Here is a 15693-nt window from a genome sequence, read left to right on the forward strand (position 1 = left end):
TCCAAGATTTTGGATCATCTTTACCATCATTATTCTGAATTCTTTTTCAGGTAGACTGCCTATTACCTCTTCATTTGTTAGGTCTGGTAGGTTTTTATCTTGCTCCTTCACCTGCTGTGTGTTTTTCTGTCTTCTCATTTTGCTTATGTTACTGTGTTTGGGGTCTCCTTTTTGCAGGCTGCAGATTCGTAGTTCCCGTTGTTTTTCGTGTCTGACCCCAGTGGCTAAGGTTGTTTCAGTAGGTTGTATAGGCTTCCTGGTGGGGGGGACTAATGCCTGTGTTCTGGTGGTTGAGGCTCGATCTTGTCTTTCTGGTGGACAGGTCCACGTCTGGTGGTGTGTTTTGGGGTGCCTATGGCCTTATTATGTTTTTAGGTAGCTTCTCTGCTAATGGGTGGGGTTGTGTTCCTGCCTTGTTAGTTGCTTGGCATAGGGTGACCAGCACTGTAGCTTGCTGGTCGTTGACTGAAGCTGGGTGCTGGTGTTGGGATGGAGATCTCTGGGAGATTTTCGCTGCTTGATATTATGTGGAGCTGGGAGGTCTCTTGTGGACCCGTGTCCTGAAGTTGGCTCTCCCACTTCAGAGGCACAGCACTGGCTCCTGGCTGCAGCACCAAGAGCCTTTCATCCACCCGGCTCAGAATAACAGGGAGAAAAAGCAGAAAGCAAGAATTAGTAGAAGAAAGAAAGAGAGAGGGAAAGAAAGGAAGAAGGGAAGAAAGGAAGGAAGGAAGGAAGAAAGAAAGAAAGGAGGGAGGGAGTGAGGAAGGATGGAAAGAAAGAAGGAAAGAAAGGAGGGAGGGAGGGAGCAATGAAAGCAAAAGGAAGAGTGAATGGAAGAAGGGAGGGAGGGAGGGAGGAAGGAAAGAAAGAAAGAAAGACAGGAGGGAGGGAGGGAGGAAGGAAAGAAAAAGAAAGTGGAAAGAAGGGTGGGAGGGAGGGAGGAAAGAAAAAGAAAGAAGGAAAGGAAGAGCGGAGGGAGGGAGGGAGGAAGGGAAGGTAGGAAAAAAAGAAAGAGCAGGTAAAGTAAAATAGAATAAAGTATGAAATATAGTAGCGTTATTAAAATTAGAAAGTAATTATTGAAAAAAAAAAAAAACGGACCGATAGAACCCTGGGACATATGGTGGAAGCAAAGCTATACAGAGAGAATCTTACACAGAAGATTACACATACACATTCACAAAAAGAGAGCAGGGGGAAAAATCAAAAATCTTGCTCTCCAAGCCCACCTCCTCAATTTGGGATAATTCGTTGTAAAAAGAGGAAAAGGGCAAGAAGTCTGAAATCTTGCTCTCTAAGTCCACCTCCTTACTTTGGAATAATTCGTTGTAAAAAGAGGAAAAGGGGGGAAAGTCTTAAATCTTGTCCTCAAAGTCCACTTCCTCAATTTGGGATGATTCGCTGTCCATTCATGCACTCCACAGACGCAGGGCACATCAAATGGACCGTGGAGCTTTAATCCGCTGCCTCCGAGGCTGCACAGAGAGATTTCCCTGACTCTGCTCTCACAGATCCCGGGTCTCAGCCTTGGACCTGGCCCCGCCTCTGTGCGTAGGTCGCCGGAGGGCGTCCGTTCTTCGCTCAGACAGGACGGGTTTAAAGGAGCCGCTGATTCGGGGGCTCTGGCTCACTCATGCAGAGGGGAGGGAGGGGCGCGCAGTGTGGGGCGGGCCTGCGGCGGCAGAGGCCGGCGTGACGTTGCAGCAGCCCGTGGCGCTCCGTGCGCTTTCCCGGGAAAGCCGTCCCCGGGTCTCGGGACCCCGGCAGTGGCGGGGTGCACAGGTCCCCCGGAAGGCGGGGCGGACAGTGACCCACGCTCGCACACAGGCCCCGCGGCTGCGGCGGCGGCGGGCGGCGGCCCACGCCCGTCTCCGAGGTCCACGCCTTACCCGCGGCTCGCGCCTGTCTCCGGCGCTTCCCTAAGCAGCCCTTTTAATGCCCTCTCCTCGCACACCAGTAAACGAAAGTGAAAGTGAAAAAAGACTATTGCCTCTTCAGCAACTCCAGACCCTTTCCCCGGACTCCCTCCGGGCTAGCCGTGGTGCACTAACCCCTTCAGGCTCTCTTCCTGCCGCCAGCCCCAGTCCTCTCCCTGCGCTCCGACTGAAAGCCGATACCCAAGCCTCAGCTCCCAGCCCCGCCCGCCACGGCGGCCGAGCAGACAAGCCTCTCGGGCTGGTGTGTGCCTGAGGGCACCGATCCTCTGTGCCGGAATCTCTCCGCTTTGCCCTCCACACCCCTGTTGCTGTGCTCTCCTCCACTACTCCGAAGCTTTCCCCCTCCGCCACCTGCAGTCTCCGCCCGCGAAGGGGCTTGCAGTGTGTAGAAACCTTCCCTCCTTCACGGCTCCCTCCCACTGGTGCAGGTCCCGTCCCTATCCTATTGTCTCTGTTTATTCTTTTTTTCTTTTGCCCTACCCAGGTATGTGGGGAGTTTCTTGCCTTTTAGGGGGTCTGAGGTCTTCTGTCAGCGTTCAGTAGGTGTTCTGTAGGAGTTGTTCCACGTGTAGATGAATTTCTGATGTATCTGTGGGGAGGAAGGTGATCTCCGCGTCTTACTCTTCCGCCATCTTCCTCCGGGGCCAGTAATTTGCTTTTGTCCAAAACATGTATTCTTAAATTTGCTATTCGGGTACCTTGTTGATTATTGAAGATCTGCTTCTTGTTGGATTCTATCTTCTGGTAAACAAAACAAGGTCGGTGTAAATAAGTATACATGCTACTCAGAATTTGGTCTCATGCATAGATTTAGGTTTGACTGAAGTCTCCATTACTTTTAATTTGGATCCAGATGCAAAATTTCCACATCTTGCTATTGAACAAAAGTAATTGAACCAGATAAAACTCTGTGTGTATCATTGTATTGTCAAACACCAAACAGGATCTGGGCTTTTCTATTTTATTAAATATATCCTTTGGGGACATTTGAGTTCATTTGGATATATCTTCGTGTGAAAAAAATGTGTGGATGAAAAAATCTAATATGAACGCAGATACCGACAAAGTGAGTTGGATAAATTAAGTCCTATAAATAATGTAGATACAGCCCAAATAGATAAAAATATAAGTAAGTTTCTTGGCTGAAGTCAAGGGATTAAAAAAACTAACTCTCCAAAATATAAAGTGGGAAAACAAGAATTACTTCTCTTTAAAGTTTAATATATGTTCTATTTGGATATTTTGTTAAAAAAGGTCTAAAAATGTTTTGGTGGACCTAGTTTGATTCTTGTTTTATGGATATTTGGTTTTTAAACTAGGGCAGATTTCTCCTCCTCCTTTGGTGTTCAAATAGTGAGTTGATAGGGACTGCATATTTTGTATATATTTTTTTAGAATGGTTTTCATTAAAACTTTGAGGCATGGAAAAATATGAAAATAAAACAATATAACAACTCTCCTTGTTTGTTATAATTCAGTACAACTCTCTCTATGGCTGTCTACATTTTATAATAATAGTAAGTTTTTCTTTAAGCAGTTGAGTAAGTAGTTATTATGACATGAGGTACCTTTTTCTCCAAATATCACTTTTAAATGTCTTTCATTTCAGTGATTTTCTTAAACAGTTGTAAAAGGCAGTTTTCTAATTGTAAAAGAATAATGTTATTATGGCAAATTGCAATTAGAGGGTAACGTAGAAAGCTTTATCCTTATCTCGGTTCAGTCAATATTAACATCTTGTTCCCTTCTTTCCTGTATTTAATTTTATTTTAATTTCCTCCAGAGATCAAAAATAGCAGTATATGAAAAGATGTGGACCTACATGCGATCAGCAGAGCCATCAGTGTTCACTAGGACTACAGCTGAGGGAGTAGCTCGTGTCCGAAAATCCAAGGGCAAATTTGCCTTTCTCCTGGAGTCCACTATGAATGAATACATTGAGCAGCGAAAGCCATGTGACACAATGAAAGTGGGAGGAAATCTGGATTCGAAAGGCTATGGAGTAGCAACACCCAAGGGTTCTTCATTAAGGTGGGTGGAATAGTATAACAATATAACATGTGTTGTTATAGTATTCCACCTTCCCTGATGTCCCTGAGATAATTATTTTGTTTTGTGTGTGAACATGGTATGTTTGTTTGTTTTTCTGTTTCTCCATTTCATATTTTTTGGTCAACAATCAGGTAATTTTTTTTAATTTTAGAATAATTAATCTTAATTGACATATATCTTTTAAGGCCATATAAAAACCAAACTGGTTGAACACTAGCTGCTTCCAGTGGGCCTAAAACATGGGTAGCATATGCTTCTATATCTCATCAACTTTTTTTGGTCACTGAAATCTACATTCTCATTGTGTCAGTAATAATTCTACATTTTTTCATTATTTTAAAAATTATGCCTGCCTGCTAGTTTCTAAGAAGAAATCAATATCTTCTAGAAAAACACTTTTTTTCCATTTCAATGTTTCATTTATTATGGCATCATTATATTTTAGAAAATCCTGAGTTGTATCAATGCTAACTTTGTAAATCACATTTATTTATAAATGCAATTATGATCAGAGGGAAAACTGGGCTCTGATTTTATTGTGCTTACTCAAGTCACACTCTCTACTGTTGCAAAGGGAGTATGGGGTAAGTAAGATCTGTAAAATTAGACCCAGTAACAATTCAAAATTGTTCACACATAGACCCCTAAAATGTGACTTATGACCAAAGCATCACACATGTGGTTGATAGTCCACATGTGTTAAAAGTGGGACTTTATTTCTTAAGGAAATGTTGGTAAAATCTGCCCTTTTCATCCTTTTGGTCCTGGACATAGAAAATTCACATGTTTATGTCCAGGAGGCAGAGTTTCCTATTTTCCTTAAGTAACAAAGGCTGCTGTTGAATTGCTAGGGTTAGAGCAAAGCTGGGGTCAAAGGTGACGACTGACAAATTACTCTGGTCTCAGTGCTGCTTAGGAGAGATTCATACAAAGCACAGATTCAAGAAGAAATCAGAATCTTTACCAAAGGAATTAACCAAGAACCTGGTCTTGAAAAATGATGTTTCTGGTAAGCCTTTGAAAAATGAAGGTAATGAGACCTGTACTGTTGCCTAGTAGGAGTGAAGACAATATAAAATTATATGATTGGTTTCAAAAAGGGAACTGCAATGTACTTTGGGTATATATGCTGGGTGGGGGAGAAGTTGAGACAGATATAAGAAACAAATACTAGTACTGAAAAGTTTGTGTTAAACCAGTATTTTGTGTTTGCAAACAACACTGTAATAATTTGAGAGGGGTTCCATGGTATATTCAAAAGGGACAATTTTTAAAGGAGATAGAACAAAATTAGCCAGCGAAGACATATTTGGGTGTAGACTTTGGCAATACTGAAGTCAGGTTTATTTGAACAAACTTCGCATATGAAACTGGAGAAATGTGCACGGAGAAAGCCAAACAAATAAACTATCTATGATAAAATTCTACCCAAAGAGATTTCAGCCATTTAGAAACTAAAAGTGACATTAGAATATTTGGTCTTTAAGGGAATATTTTCTTTGATGCAATATGAGAAATATGTAATTTCAGTGAGGCCATATGGCAAATAAATCTCTATTGAAATAGTAGTAAATAGAAAGGGAGACAGCAACAGAGGGTGATATGTAGATTACTGTTCACACTATTGATTACATTCACTGGATGTAGCATCTGCTCTTAATTAATTCTCTGTGGATGTAGCTGCCTTGCCCTCTGTCTTGTGTCTACTGATAAAGTCAAGTTCCAGGGACTGAATTTGGCCCTCAGATAAGGGTGCGCCTGACTCCCATTGATAGCAAGAGTGTTCCCTCTTAAATGTGCCACTTTGTCAAATCCACACTACAGGGATTGTTTAGGGAGAAGCTGAAGAGCTTCATCTGTCTAGAACTGTATAATAATCAGCTATTGACCTCCCCCTCTTTTCCTGTCTTTCCCTGGATCTTGTTAATGAGGCAATTGTTAAACTCAGCTTCCTGGGTTAAGAGTTTGTTTATGTGCTTTGCTTTATACATGCCACAATTTCCTGAGCAAGCTGGCCCCTGCATGCCAAAACCACAGACATTTTGTCCTGTCTTTGAGAACACTGGAAGTGCACTGAAGGCTAACCAGCATTCACCTTACCCACACCTCCTTACTCCCCCACACCCACCCCAACTAAGCAGGAGGCTCATTAAGCTTAAATTCTCATTCTTATTCAGCTAGTAACCTTCTGCTTCAAAAGAGGCAAACTAATATAGAGATGGACCAATAGGCACCTTCTGTATAAATGACAAAATTCAAAATAATTACAGTCATCAGAGCAAGATCCAGAGGGCATACCTGCATCAAGAGTATCTTTGAAAACTTTCTGCCTCATTTGTTCAGTTGAGACTAAGTCTGTTTTCCCACAAGATCTATTTTTTTAACCAAGTTTTAAGGTTAATAGTTCTGGATACATCGAGACTGGTCTGTTTCATTGTCATTAATTATGGCTTTCTTCCAAACGCTGCTGTTTTGATTCATTGGGTAATATGAGACTTTATGAAAAGGAAAACAATCTTCCTTCTATATAAGTATAACCAGAGAATGCAGACAAATGACTAGCAATCTTCTGTTGACCTGGGGAGATTTTTTATTTCCAGATCTTGCTGTTTGGTCAAAATGCTTCAAAATAAATGTCATAGAAAAGAGTAAGAGTAGGACATATACTCAGAATGGAAAATCAGGACTTGGGTCTTTAATGTAGGCTTTAAAACACAGGCAATCAGGATCATCACAGAGCATATATCTGTGACTAAGGTAACAAATATTACAACAGTTACAACTGGCACCCATCTTTATGGCAGAGAATGATATGCAAAGCTCCTTATTGTTCCAAGAGACTTTATTTCAGGCTAGCGTTTGCTGGGCATACACATACATAGCATTTCACGATGTTAAAACCATCAAGCTATCACTATCGGTTCTCATTAACAGAAGGCCAATAAGTATGCTCAGAAATTATTGGTTTATTATGCTTTGACATAGATTCTCCAATTTGTAGGTGATAGAATGCCAGGTATATTGATGTTGTTAAACTTAGAATCTATAAATTTTAAAATTAAAAAAAGGAAAGCAATTATAGGTAAGTGTACCTACAAACTATAAATATCAGTGAGTGAAAAACTTAAATCTTACTCCCATTATTATTTGTTTTTCTAAGTTACCTTCCAAAGAAAACTTTCAGGTCTTATTGTGAGATAAAAGGGTAAAATCTCTTATGTTCCACTATCTCCCTACTTTGATATTTCTCCTGAATCTTCTTTCCACATGCACAATGCCATTTATTCTACATGAACTTCCTTCTCATCCCTTCTCCAGCACCTTTGGCAATCCAAAACTCTTGTAAAAGCCTTCACTGGTTGAGAAATTTTTAAAGGTTGTTTTAAAATAGACACTTTAGATGGCATAGCAATGTGATGTAAAGTTTAGATGAAAGAGGAAGTGTATTTTGACTATACTATCAATACTATCAACTTTACTATGCAACTTTAGTATAGATACATACTATACTATAGTATTTATTATCTAGGAAAGTTGTATACTTTACTATCAAAATAGTACTTTCTTTAGTGTATTATCTATATGACACTAGTTTCTAGACTCTCAACTTTACCATGCAATAAGTAAACTGAAAAGATTGTTTAGGGCCTCCCTGGTGGCGCAGTGGTTGAGAGTCCGCCTGCCGATGCAGGGGATACGGGTTCGTGCCCCGGTCTGGGAGGATCCCATATGCCGCGGAGCGGCTGGGCCCGTGAGCCATGGCCGCTGGGCCTGCGCATCCGGAGCCTGTGCTCCGCAACGGGAGAGGCCACAACAGTGAGAGGCCCGCATACCGCAAAAAGAAAAAAAAAAAAAAGATTGTTTAGAGTAAATCATAATTTATTTAATACAGATTTACTGATTATTAAATAGCTGTTAAATGAGAAATACCCCTTTTAAAAATATTCATGGTATCTAGTATCTTCAAGTACTTCCAGGAAACAAAGAAGTGGATCATATCTTCAGAATTATCCTGGCCTTTGTAAAGATTTTGACGCTTGACCCTAATGTTTGAAGCCACGTTAAAAAACTAGTCTCCTGGGAATTCCCTGGCAGTCCAGTGTTTAGGGCTCAGCGCTTTCTCTGCTATGGTCCCGGGTTTGATCCCTGGTCAGGGAACTAAGATCCCACAAGCCACATGGCACAGCCAAAAATTTAAAAAGAAAATTAAAAAAGGAAAAAGCTAGTCTCCTTTACTTTTATTATTCAATAGGGATAATTTCCATTCAAATTTTGCCTTCTCTAAAGATATTTGTGGAACTGTGCCTAATATAAGACAAATGAGCTGTCATTTAAAAAAAAAAAAAAGTCTTTCAAGAGAAAGCACTTCCAAAAGAACTTGATCAGTGGTTGAGATCTGGGAAAAAATGAGACCCAGTTGCACTTGCTGATGCCCAGTTACAGGAACCTGTGGCAACAGGAGCTGCTCCTTTGAAACCAGGCACATCATGCTTAGTTTACAACAGGCAAATCAGAGCCCCCATGGCAATATCATAGCAGGGGAGAGGAAGTACTAAGAATGGGAATTAGAATAGTACATCTTCATTGGACTTTTTATTTCAGTATTTAACACAATCACTGGACTCATAAGACACTTGTCTCCAGCCTAAATCTGTATCAGGGTAAGTAGAGTTCTCTGTAGGCCAAATTATGATTCTTCAACTTGGGAGTATTTTTTAGGGCAGATGTATTCAATTTAATATTTAAATTCGGGCCACCCTGGTGGCGCAAGTGGTTGAGAGTCCGCCTGCCGATGCAGGGGATGCGGGTTCGTGCCCCGGTCTGGGAGGATCCCATATGCCGCGGAGCGGCTGGGCCCGTGAGCCATGGCCGCTGAGCCTGCGCGTCCGGAGCCTGCGCGTCCGGAGCCTGTGCTCCGCGATGGGGGAGGCCACAACAGTGAGAGGCCCGCATACCGCAAAAAAAAAAAAAAAAAATTTAAATTCATGTGTGAAAAATATATTATCTTGAAGGAACCACTTTCCTACGTAAAATTTCTGAGACATATTTAGTCGTAAGTTCACGTGTACTTGGAAAGTTTAGAAAGAAGGAGTTTGCTGGATGTTGTGTGTGACACTAAAGTTGTAGTCTGTTTTTGGTGTTAGTAACAAGTCAATTGTTAGCACTTAATGTAGACACTAGTAAAACTTAAAAGTACAGAAATTTAAAGTGAGTACTTAATATTACTTAGAAGCACTTGGTCTCAAGTAAATATACTTTTAACTTGTTTTCTGGAAACGAGTTGCAGCAGATTAGTACACAAGTATGGGTTTTTTTTTAACTATTATGGAAAGGGAGAGATATGTTTTCACTTATGAATATCCCTCATTTCATTAGGTGCCATATTAAAAGATGCTACAGATAACTTAGTTTTTGAACTTAGTTTTTGTGATCCCATTATATTTTGGAACATAATCTGTTGGCCTAGGGATTAGAAAACACACTCATACAAAAACCATTTGCACCTCTCAGCATAAACGCACACAAGCACATGCAAATCCCCCTTGTTGTGATATGCTTAAACACTTACTCAGTTTGTTATTAGAGATATGGGTATCAAGTATTTTACATTCACAAACTGAGATGTCACATGGTAAAGGTATCAATACTAAATGTGTCCCAGGGGAAAATAATCCCCTTTAGAATTCATACATCCCATCTTTCTCTTGCTAGGTATTGAATGCAGTAGGAAACATAAAACTTTCTATTGCCATTTGAAATTTTAGATTTTTCATTTAGCTCTTTCCTGCAGTTAAAAGATGATTAAATTTACAGCTCCCCATGAAAAGTAAAAAAATCCTGCATTTTTCTGCATTTCTTTAAGACTCACCAAGTATTATCCATTTTCCATTCTCCCCGCTTGTAAAAAGAAAAAATTGCCAATATGATTTGCCTTCATTCATTTGTCAATTTATTCAACAGATGGTTGCTGGGTTCCACCTGAGAATTTACCAGAGAGTTTTCAAGTTGTTCATTCTGGGGATGTTTTGTGGCTGCTGTAGGTAACACCACCTGAAAGTTTAAATTCAGTGTTTAGCTGTATACCCCTCCTCTCCATTACACTTAGAAGCTATATTTTAGTAACCTGCCTGAGAAAAGTGGATAATTTGTGGCTGTCTTAGTTTATACCACTTCAAAGAGGATTAAATTTAATACGATAAAACTGCTACAAAAGAAGTTTAACAGTTTAAGCCTTCACAACCTGATTTGACAAGAGATCTAAGTTTAGATCTCAATTTTGACAGTTCTATGAAAAGCCAGAATTCCAAGCTGTTGCTCTTTAGTCCCACACAATTGTCTTATAAACAAATACTTTAAGTATAAAGAATCCCCCAAAAGAATATCTATATCCTATAAAATTCAAGTTAATTCAACTGCAACACACAACTAATGTGAGTGCAGAACCTATAGCCAACCAAGTCAAGCAGCCTTGACCTACCCATGCCACGTGTATTTAGGAAACATAAAGTTGTATCTAAGGATAAAGTTCATAATCTGATATGTAATAAACGTGCTGTAGATGAACGTATCCCTATATTAGTAGTGTATTTAAGTGCTTCCTCTTGATATATGTCTAATAGCTGGACAGGTTCCATATTATGTCACTCATCTTTACACATCATCTCACTACAAGGATTGGTTTCCAGAAGCAATTGCAGTACTAGCGCTCAGGTTATAAAGGGGACACAAAGGAACAACAAAACAAGTGAAAAGGAGTCTGTTCGGCCAAGATAATATCAGCCAAGATGGGGCTGGTTTATTATTCATATTTAAGAGAGGAAGATAGAATAGTTTGGCAGTCATTTGGAATGAACTGGGAAATAGGAAAGACCCTGGTTTAGAATTATATTCTGTTTTAATTTAAGTAGGGATAAGAAACTGTAGCTCATTTATTTAAATGTTTGTTTCTCCCCAAAAATCAGTCTTATAATTCTTGTTTTCAGAATGAAATAACATACATTTGAAATAGCTTTGCCACAAACATAGTATCATAAACACCTGGCAACATCTGAATAGAAAGTCACCATTCAAGTCTCTAAAATACCTAGCCTGGCCACAAGCCTTCTCAGAAATGGGCATTATATTGACTATGAGAACATTTAAAAAATAATAATCATAAAAACAGAAGTTAGAAATACTGTGAATACATTGTTTATACTCCTTAATACTAGGAATAGCTTTTTCATGATTAAAAGTAGTTTATTTTAAATGGACAGATTCCAAACTTTCTGAAAAGCTACAATTCATTGTTAGGACTCATTCACAGAATGAAGCACACTTTCAGAAACTTTGTAAAGCCATTTCAATATGTTTCTTTACTGTCACACAACAATGAAAAAAACATTAAAGGCATAAAAATATTCTTAGCATTAATTCTGCCTTTCAAAGTATACAATACCAAAATGTGGAAGAAATCTATCACTGTAACTACTATTGACCAAACAAAGTCACGACATCATATTGAAAAAATCTAGATTTTATTTATCTTAACTTTTTCTCTAGGGTACTCAATGAAGAAATTAATACACAAATATTTTTTTACAGAAATGTTAAAAATTCAATCTGTTTTTCCTAAGTGTTAACTATTTGGGAGTTCGCCAAAATAAAAATCAAATTGGAGTCAATCAAACAAATGTGACACAAGCAACTCACTTTCAAAGACAACGTAAGAGTATATGGATCCTCTCCATTGTTGCTTCACTACACAAAAGATTATATAAAAACTGTCAAGAACTACCTGCAAGGCCTCTGCTACTATAGAAGCCTAGTTGTTTCATACTTGGAGCTGACAGATTTGCAACTTCCTTTTTGATATAGTAACAGGCCAGAATCCTATTAGTAACTAAGAGAAGACATCATCAGACACCCGGTCCCTAGTTACCCCTCTTTTCAGGAATTTGCAACTAGGACCACAAAAAATGTATTATCAACAAGTACAGCTGCTCTAAGTTGCTAACACCTTTAGCATGAAAAGTAAATTTAAAAAATAAAAAGAATGTGAAATAAAAAACTTAAAATTAAACCAAGTATCCAGAACCCTAAATCAATGCCCTAACTTTTGGCTTATATTTGAGGCTAGGCTAATTAGCGGTAAATAGAAGTAAATGGGATCCAAGAAAAACTGACCTGATTGTCTTCCAGAGTAAAAATGAAGGTCATAGACTAAAAAAAAAAAGAATTACTTACTATGAAATGATATAACAATGATAATATCATATAATGCAAAGAATCAGTTAATCTATTATTTAATTAATGTGCTTTTTAATTTGTTCACTTTTAAGACATAATGTTTAAATGTAGCTTAACATAGAGCTCTAAAAATTGCTGAGCAATGTATTTCTAAAGTGAAACAATAATAGTAGCAGTACAGCATTATAGCTTTCAAACCACTTCCACATATATCTTTTTTACTTGCTCCTTTTAACCCTTTTATGATGTCATTTTGTTACAGAGGAAGACATTATAAATTAGAGACGTTAAGTGACTTGCCCACAGTCCCACACAGCTGAGATTGGAACGGAGATCTTCTGACTCTCTCCAGTGCTCTTATAGGAAAAGAACAAAGGAAGAAAAAATACTTATTAATATAAATATAGTTTACTTTGAAAACTTACTGAACACGTTCTATGATTATTCCATGCTGTAGTTTCAGCAACATTGATAATTTCAAGGTATATTGCAAATATCCATATAAGAGCTCAAGAAACTATAAAGTTTAATTAATATTAAAAACTAAATAAACTCTTGATAAGTTAAAGAAATTACACAGAGGTAGATTTTGGGTCAACACAACGAAATATTTTACAACAATTAAAACTGGTCCAAAAAATGGGGGAAAATTGGCTATGATTCTCGATATCAGAGTTGTTCAAACAGAAATAGAAGGGATTCTCACATCTCTTAGAGAGTACTGTGACAGTGACATCAAAATTCCCTTCTCACTTTGGGAGTCTGAGATTCTGAGTCATGCCCTGAACTGTCTTTAGCAAAACAACCAAGGAATTCTCTTATACCTCTTTGACGTTGTGGACACCTAATAACACTGGGGGAAAATTCATCCCCAGAACCTCAATAGAAGCTCATCAGGTTTTGGAATTAAGTAATTCACTAATTAAGTAAATAGCTGCTTTTATCATAGTCTGTCTACATTGTGAAATGGAAAAGTATTTAAGGAAAGCACTTATCTGAGAGAACCACAGAGCTAGAATAGACAGAGTTCTTGTATACTTATATAGAGAGAGATTTAAAATTATATAATGACATCAAATTTTTGGCAACGTACAAATCTGACAAAATTCTTTGGATTATATAAAAGTGGGAATAAAACAGCTAAAGTGATGCACATACATGTAGAAGGACTTATTTTGTTTTTTTAAGAATAAAACATATTTCCATATCTAGATATGATAAAAAATTGATCTATGAAATGTGGTATCCCGTGGTGGTTCAATATGTAATACTTGAGAGGGTTGATTTTTAAGAGCACCATAATAGCTCCAACAACTTTAGTACTACTTAATTTCTTTTTTATTTTTCCCTTCATTATAAAAAGCAATCAGTTTATGCCCTGAAGCATGAAGACTGTACAGCCACTGTAATTGTAACCAAGCCTGGCATTGTACCTACAGTTGTTCCTATTCATAGATTCTCAGATCATTTCAGAATATAAAGATAATTCCATCAAAAACTCTATCAGATAAGTGGGTTCCATGGATGAAGTAGGTGTTTCATAAAATATAATTTACTCTTTTTTTCTATTTATAGCACAGCTTTATAATTTTTGAATGTATCTGTTTCAGAAAAAAGGAAAGTCTCTATTTCTGTATATATTCTTTAGAATTTATAGAGTATAGTGGATAAAGACTGGTTTGTCAAAATAGCCATTCTTAGAATATTCATTAAATATATGAAGTTAAAGTTTCTAAGGAAGAACATGAGAAAAAACATGTATATTTGTAGTTGGAGGAGTTCTATTGTGCCATATTTATATCGTGTAATGTTAAGTTGATTAAAGTCCATAGGATGAATCCAACACTAAATAAATGGTAACAGTAATAGATGTGTAATATAGAATCTGCCATACAGTGTTTTTTCCCTGCACATTTTCTTAATAGCCATTTGAGTAATGACTACAGCATCTTTCATTTTGACATCTCTGGGATATACTGTGACAACCTGATGTTCCAAAAGTACATCCATTTTCTCACTTGATATCATTTTACTTGATAAATAATTTTAATAAGTTACCCAAAGTTAAATAACAATAGCACATGATCTTGTATGGGTTCAGGCTCATTCTTGGTCTCCACTTTCCTCCATGTCTCACAGAATTCAATCAATTGTCTGGTATTTGATTTTTTTTTTTTTTTTGATGGGAGCTGGTCACTATCTCTGAAATTACGCCAAGGGGTATCTAGGAATTGATGCTAAGGTCAGTTAATTAGACATTGGTCTCTAAAGAGATAAAGTAATTCAAGTAAGAAAAGACCATATCATGTATAACAGACTTACTTTGCTGTACAGCAGAAACTAACACAACATTGTAAATCAACTATATTCCATTAAAAAAAGACCATATCAGAGACCATATAAATAAAAAGGAAATAAAATTTAATAACTACTGTACTACATACCAAGCATATGTATATGAATATATTTTCCCCCACAACCCCTTGACATTGGTTCTACTCTCTTCATGTGGACAGATGATGTTGCTGAAATTCAAGTCAAAGAGCTGAGAAATGAAAAAACTGGAATAAGAACCCATTATTGTATAATTCCCAAATCCATGCTTCTTTCACTATGCTGCCTTGTTTCTCTCCAAAGACACTGAGAGTCCTAGTTAGATAGAGACACATTAAGAAAAAAAAATCCCTTCTTTATCTAACCTATGATTCCATTTTGAAAAAATAAAGCACATAGTTTCTGATCATACCCATGTCCCAGACTTTTTCCGAATGTTCCCATCTAATGACCTATTAGGGGTTTTTTTCACTTTTACAATAATTCTTGTTCCTACTAGATTTACTACTGCTTCAAATATGGTGTTGCTTGTAGCACTATCATTTTACCCTCAAAAGACATGAAGAACATCAGGGAAATGCATTGAAACATCACAGCATGCCTTTCTCTACTTGGGGAACTTTAGGTACTCCCCATGGTACATCCTTCATGATTCACTCCAGCTGATGAAAAGTACCCAATCAATGCCTTTCCATAAATATTCTGCTCTAGGTCAGTCTTCAGCTTATTGAAGCTCTAATAAAATAGACTGACTAAAGGGCAGACAATTTTGTCTCCCTTACACAGCTAATGTTCATTCCCCTTTGGCTTAATCCTTAAATGTATTTTAAGTTCAATTCAATGAATGTCCCAGTATATCAGATAGTTGGTAGTGTCTTGTGAGACCTGAGGAGGGGGTCAGCCAGAACTGAACTTGACTTTAATACAAGACCATGTACTATTATTGTTTAACTTTGGGTATTTCTCCCCTAGGAGGAGGACAGAGGAGAACTAACCAGCTCCAGGACTAAGGTAAGAGGGGAGTTTTCTTTCAAAAGAATGGGTTCCATTTATTTGAAGGAAACCCCTCCCCCACCTATTTTAAATCCCTTTTTCTTTATATATTTATATTTTTTAACCCAACAGGATTAGGAAAGCA

At 37.9% G+C, this 15693-nt stretch overlaps 1 protein-coding gene across 2 annotated transcripts in view; it reads left to right on the forward strand.

Annotated features, from left to right (window-relative positions):
• GRIA4 (glutamate ionotropic receptor AMPA type subunit 4) overlaps positions 1–15693 on the forward strand; it is a 543339-nt gene that overhangs the window by 495630 nt on the left and 32016 nt on the right. For both annotated transcript variants that reach the window (XM_060105639.1, XM_060105638.1), the window contains exon 13: positions 3724–3971. In XM_060105639.1, the coding sequence (XP_059961622.1) occupies positions 3724–3971 (248 nt within the window). The remainder of the gene's footprint in view (positions 1–3723; positions 3972–15693) is intronic.

The sequence above is a fragment of the Mesoplodon densirostris genome, chromosome 7, assembly GCF_025265405.1.
Source record: "Mesoplodon densirostris isolate mMesDen1 chromosome 7, mMesDen1 primary haplotype, whole genome shotgun sequence".
Lineage (NCBI taxonomy): Eukaryota > Metazoa > Chordata > Mammalia > Artiodactyla > Ziphiidae > Mesoplodon > Mesoplodon densirostris.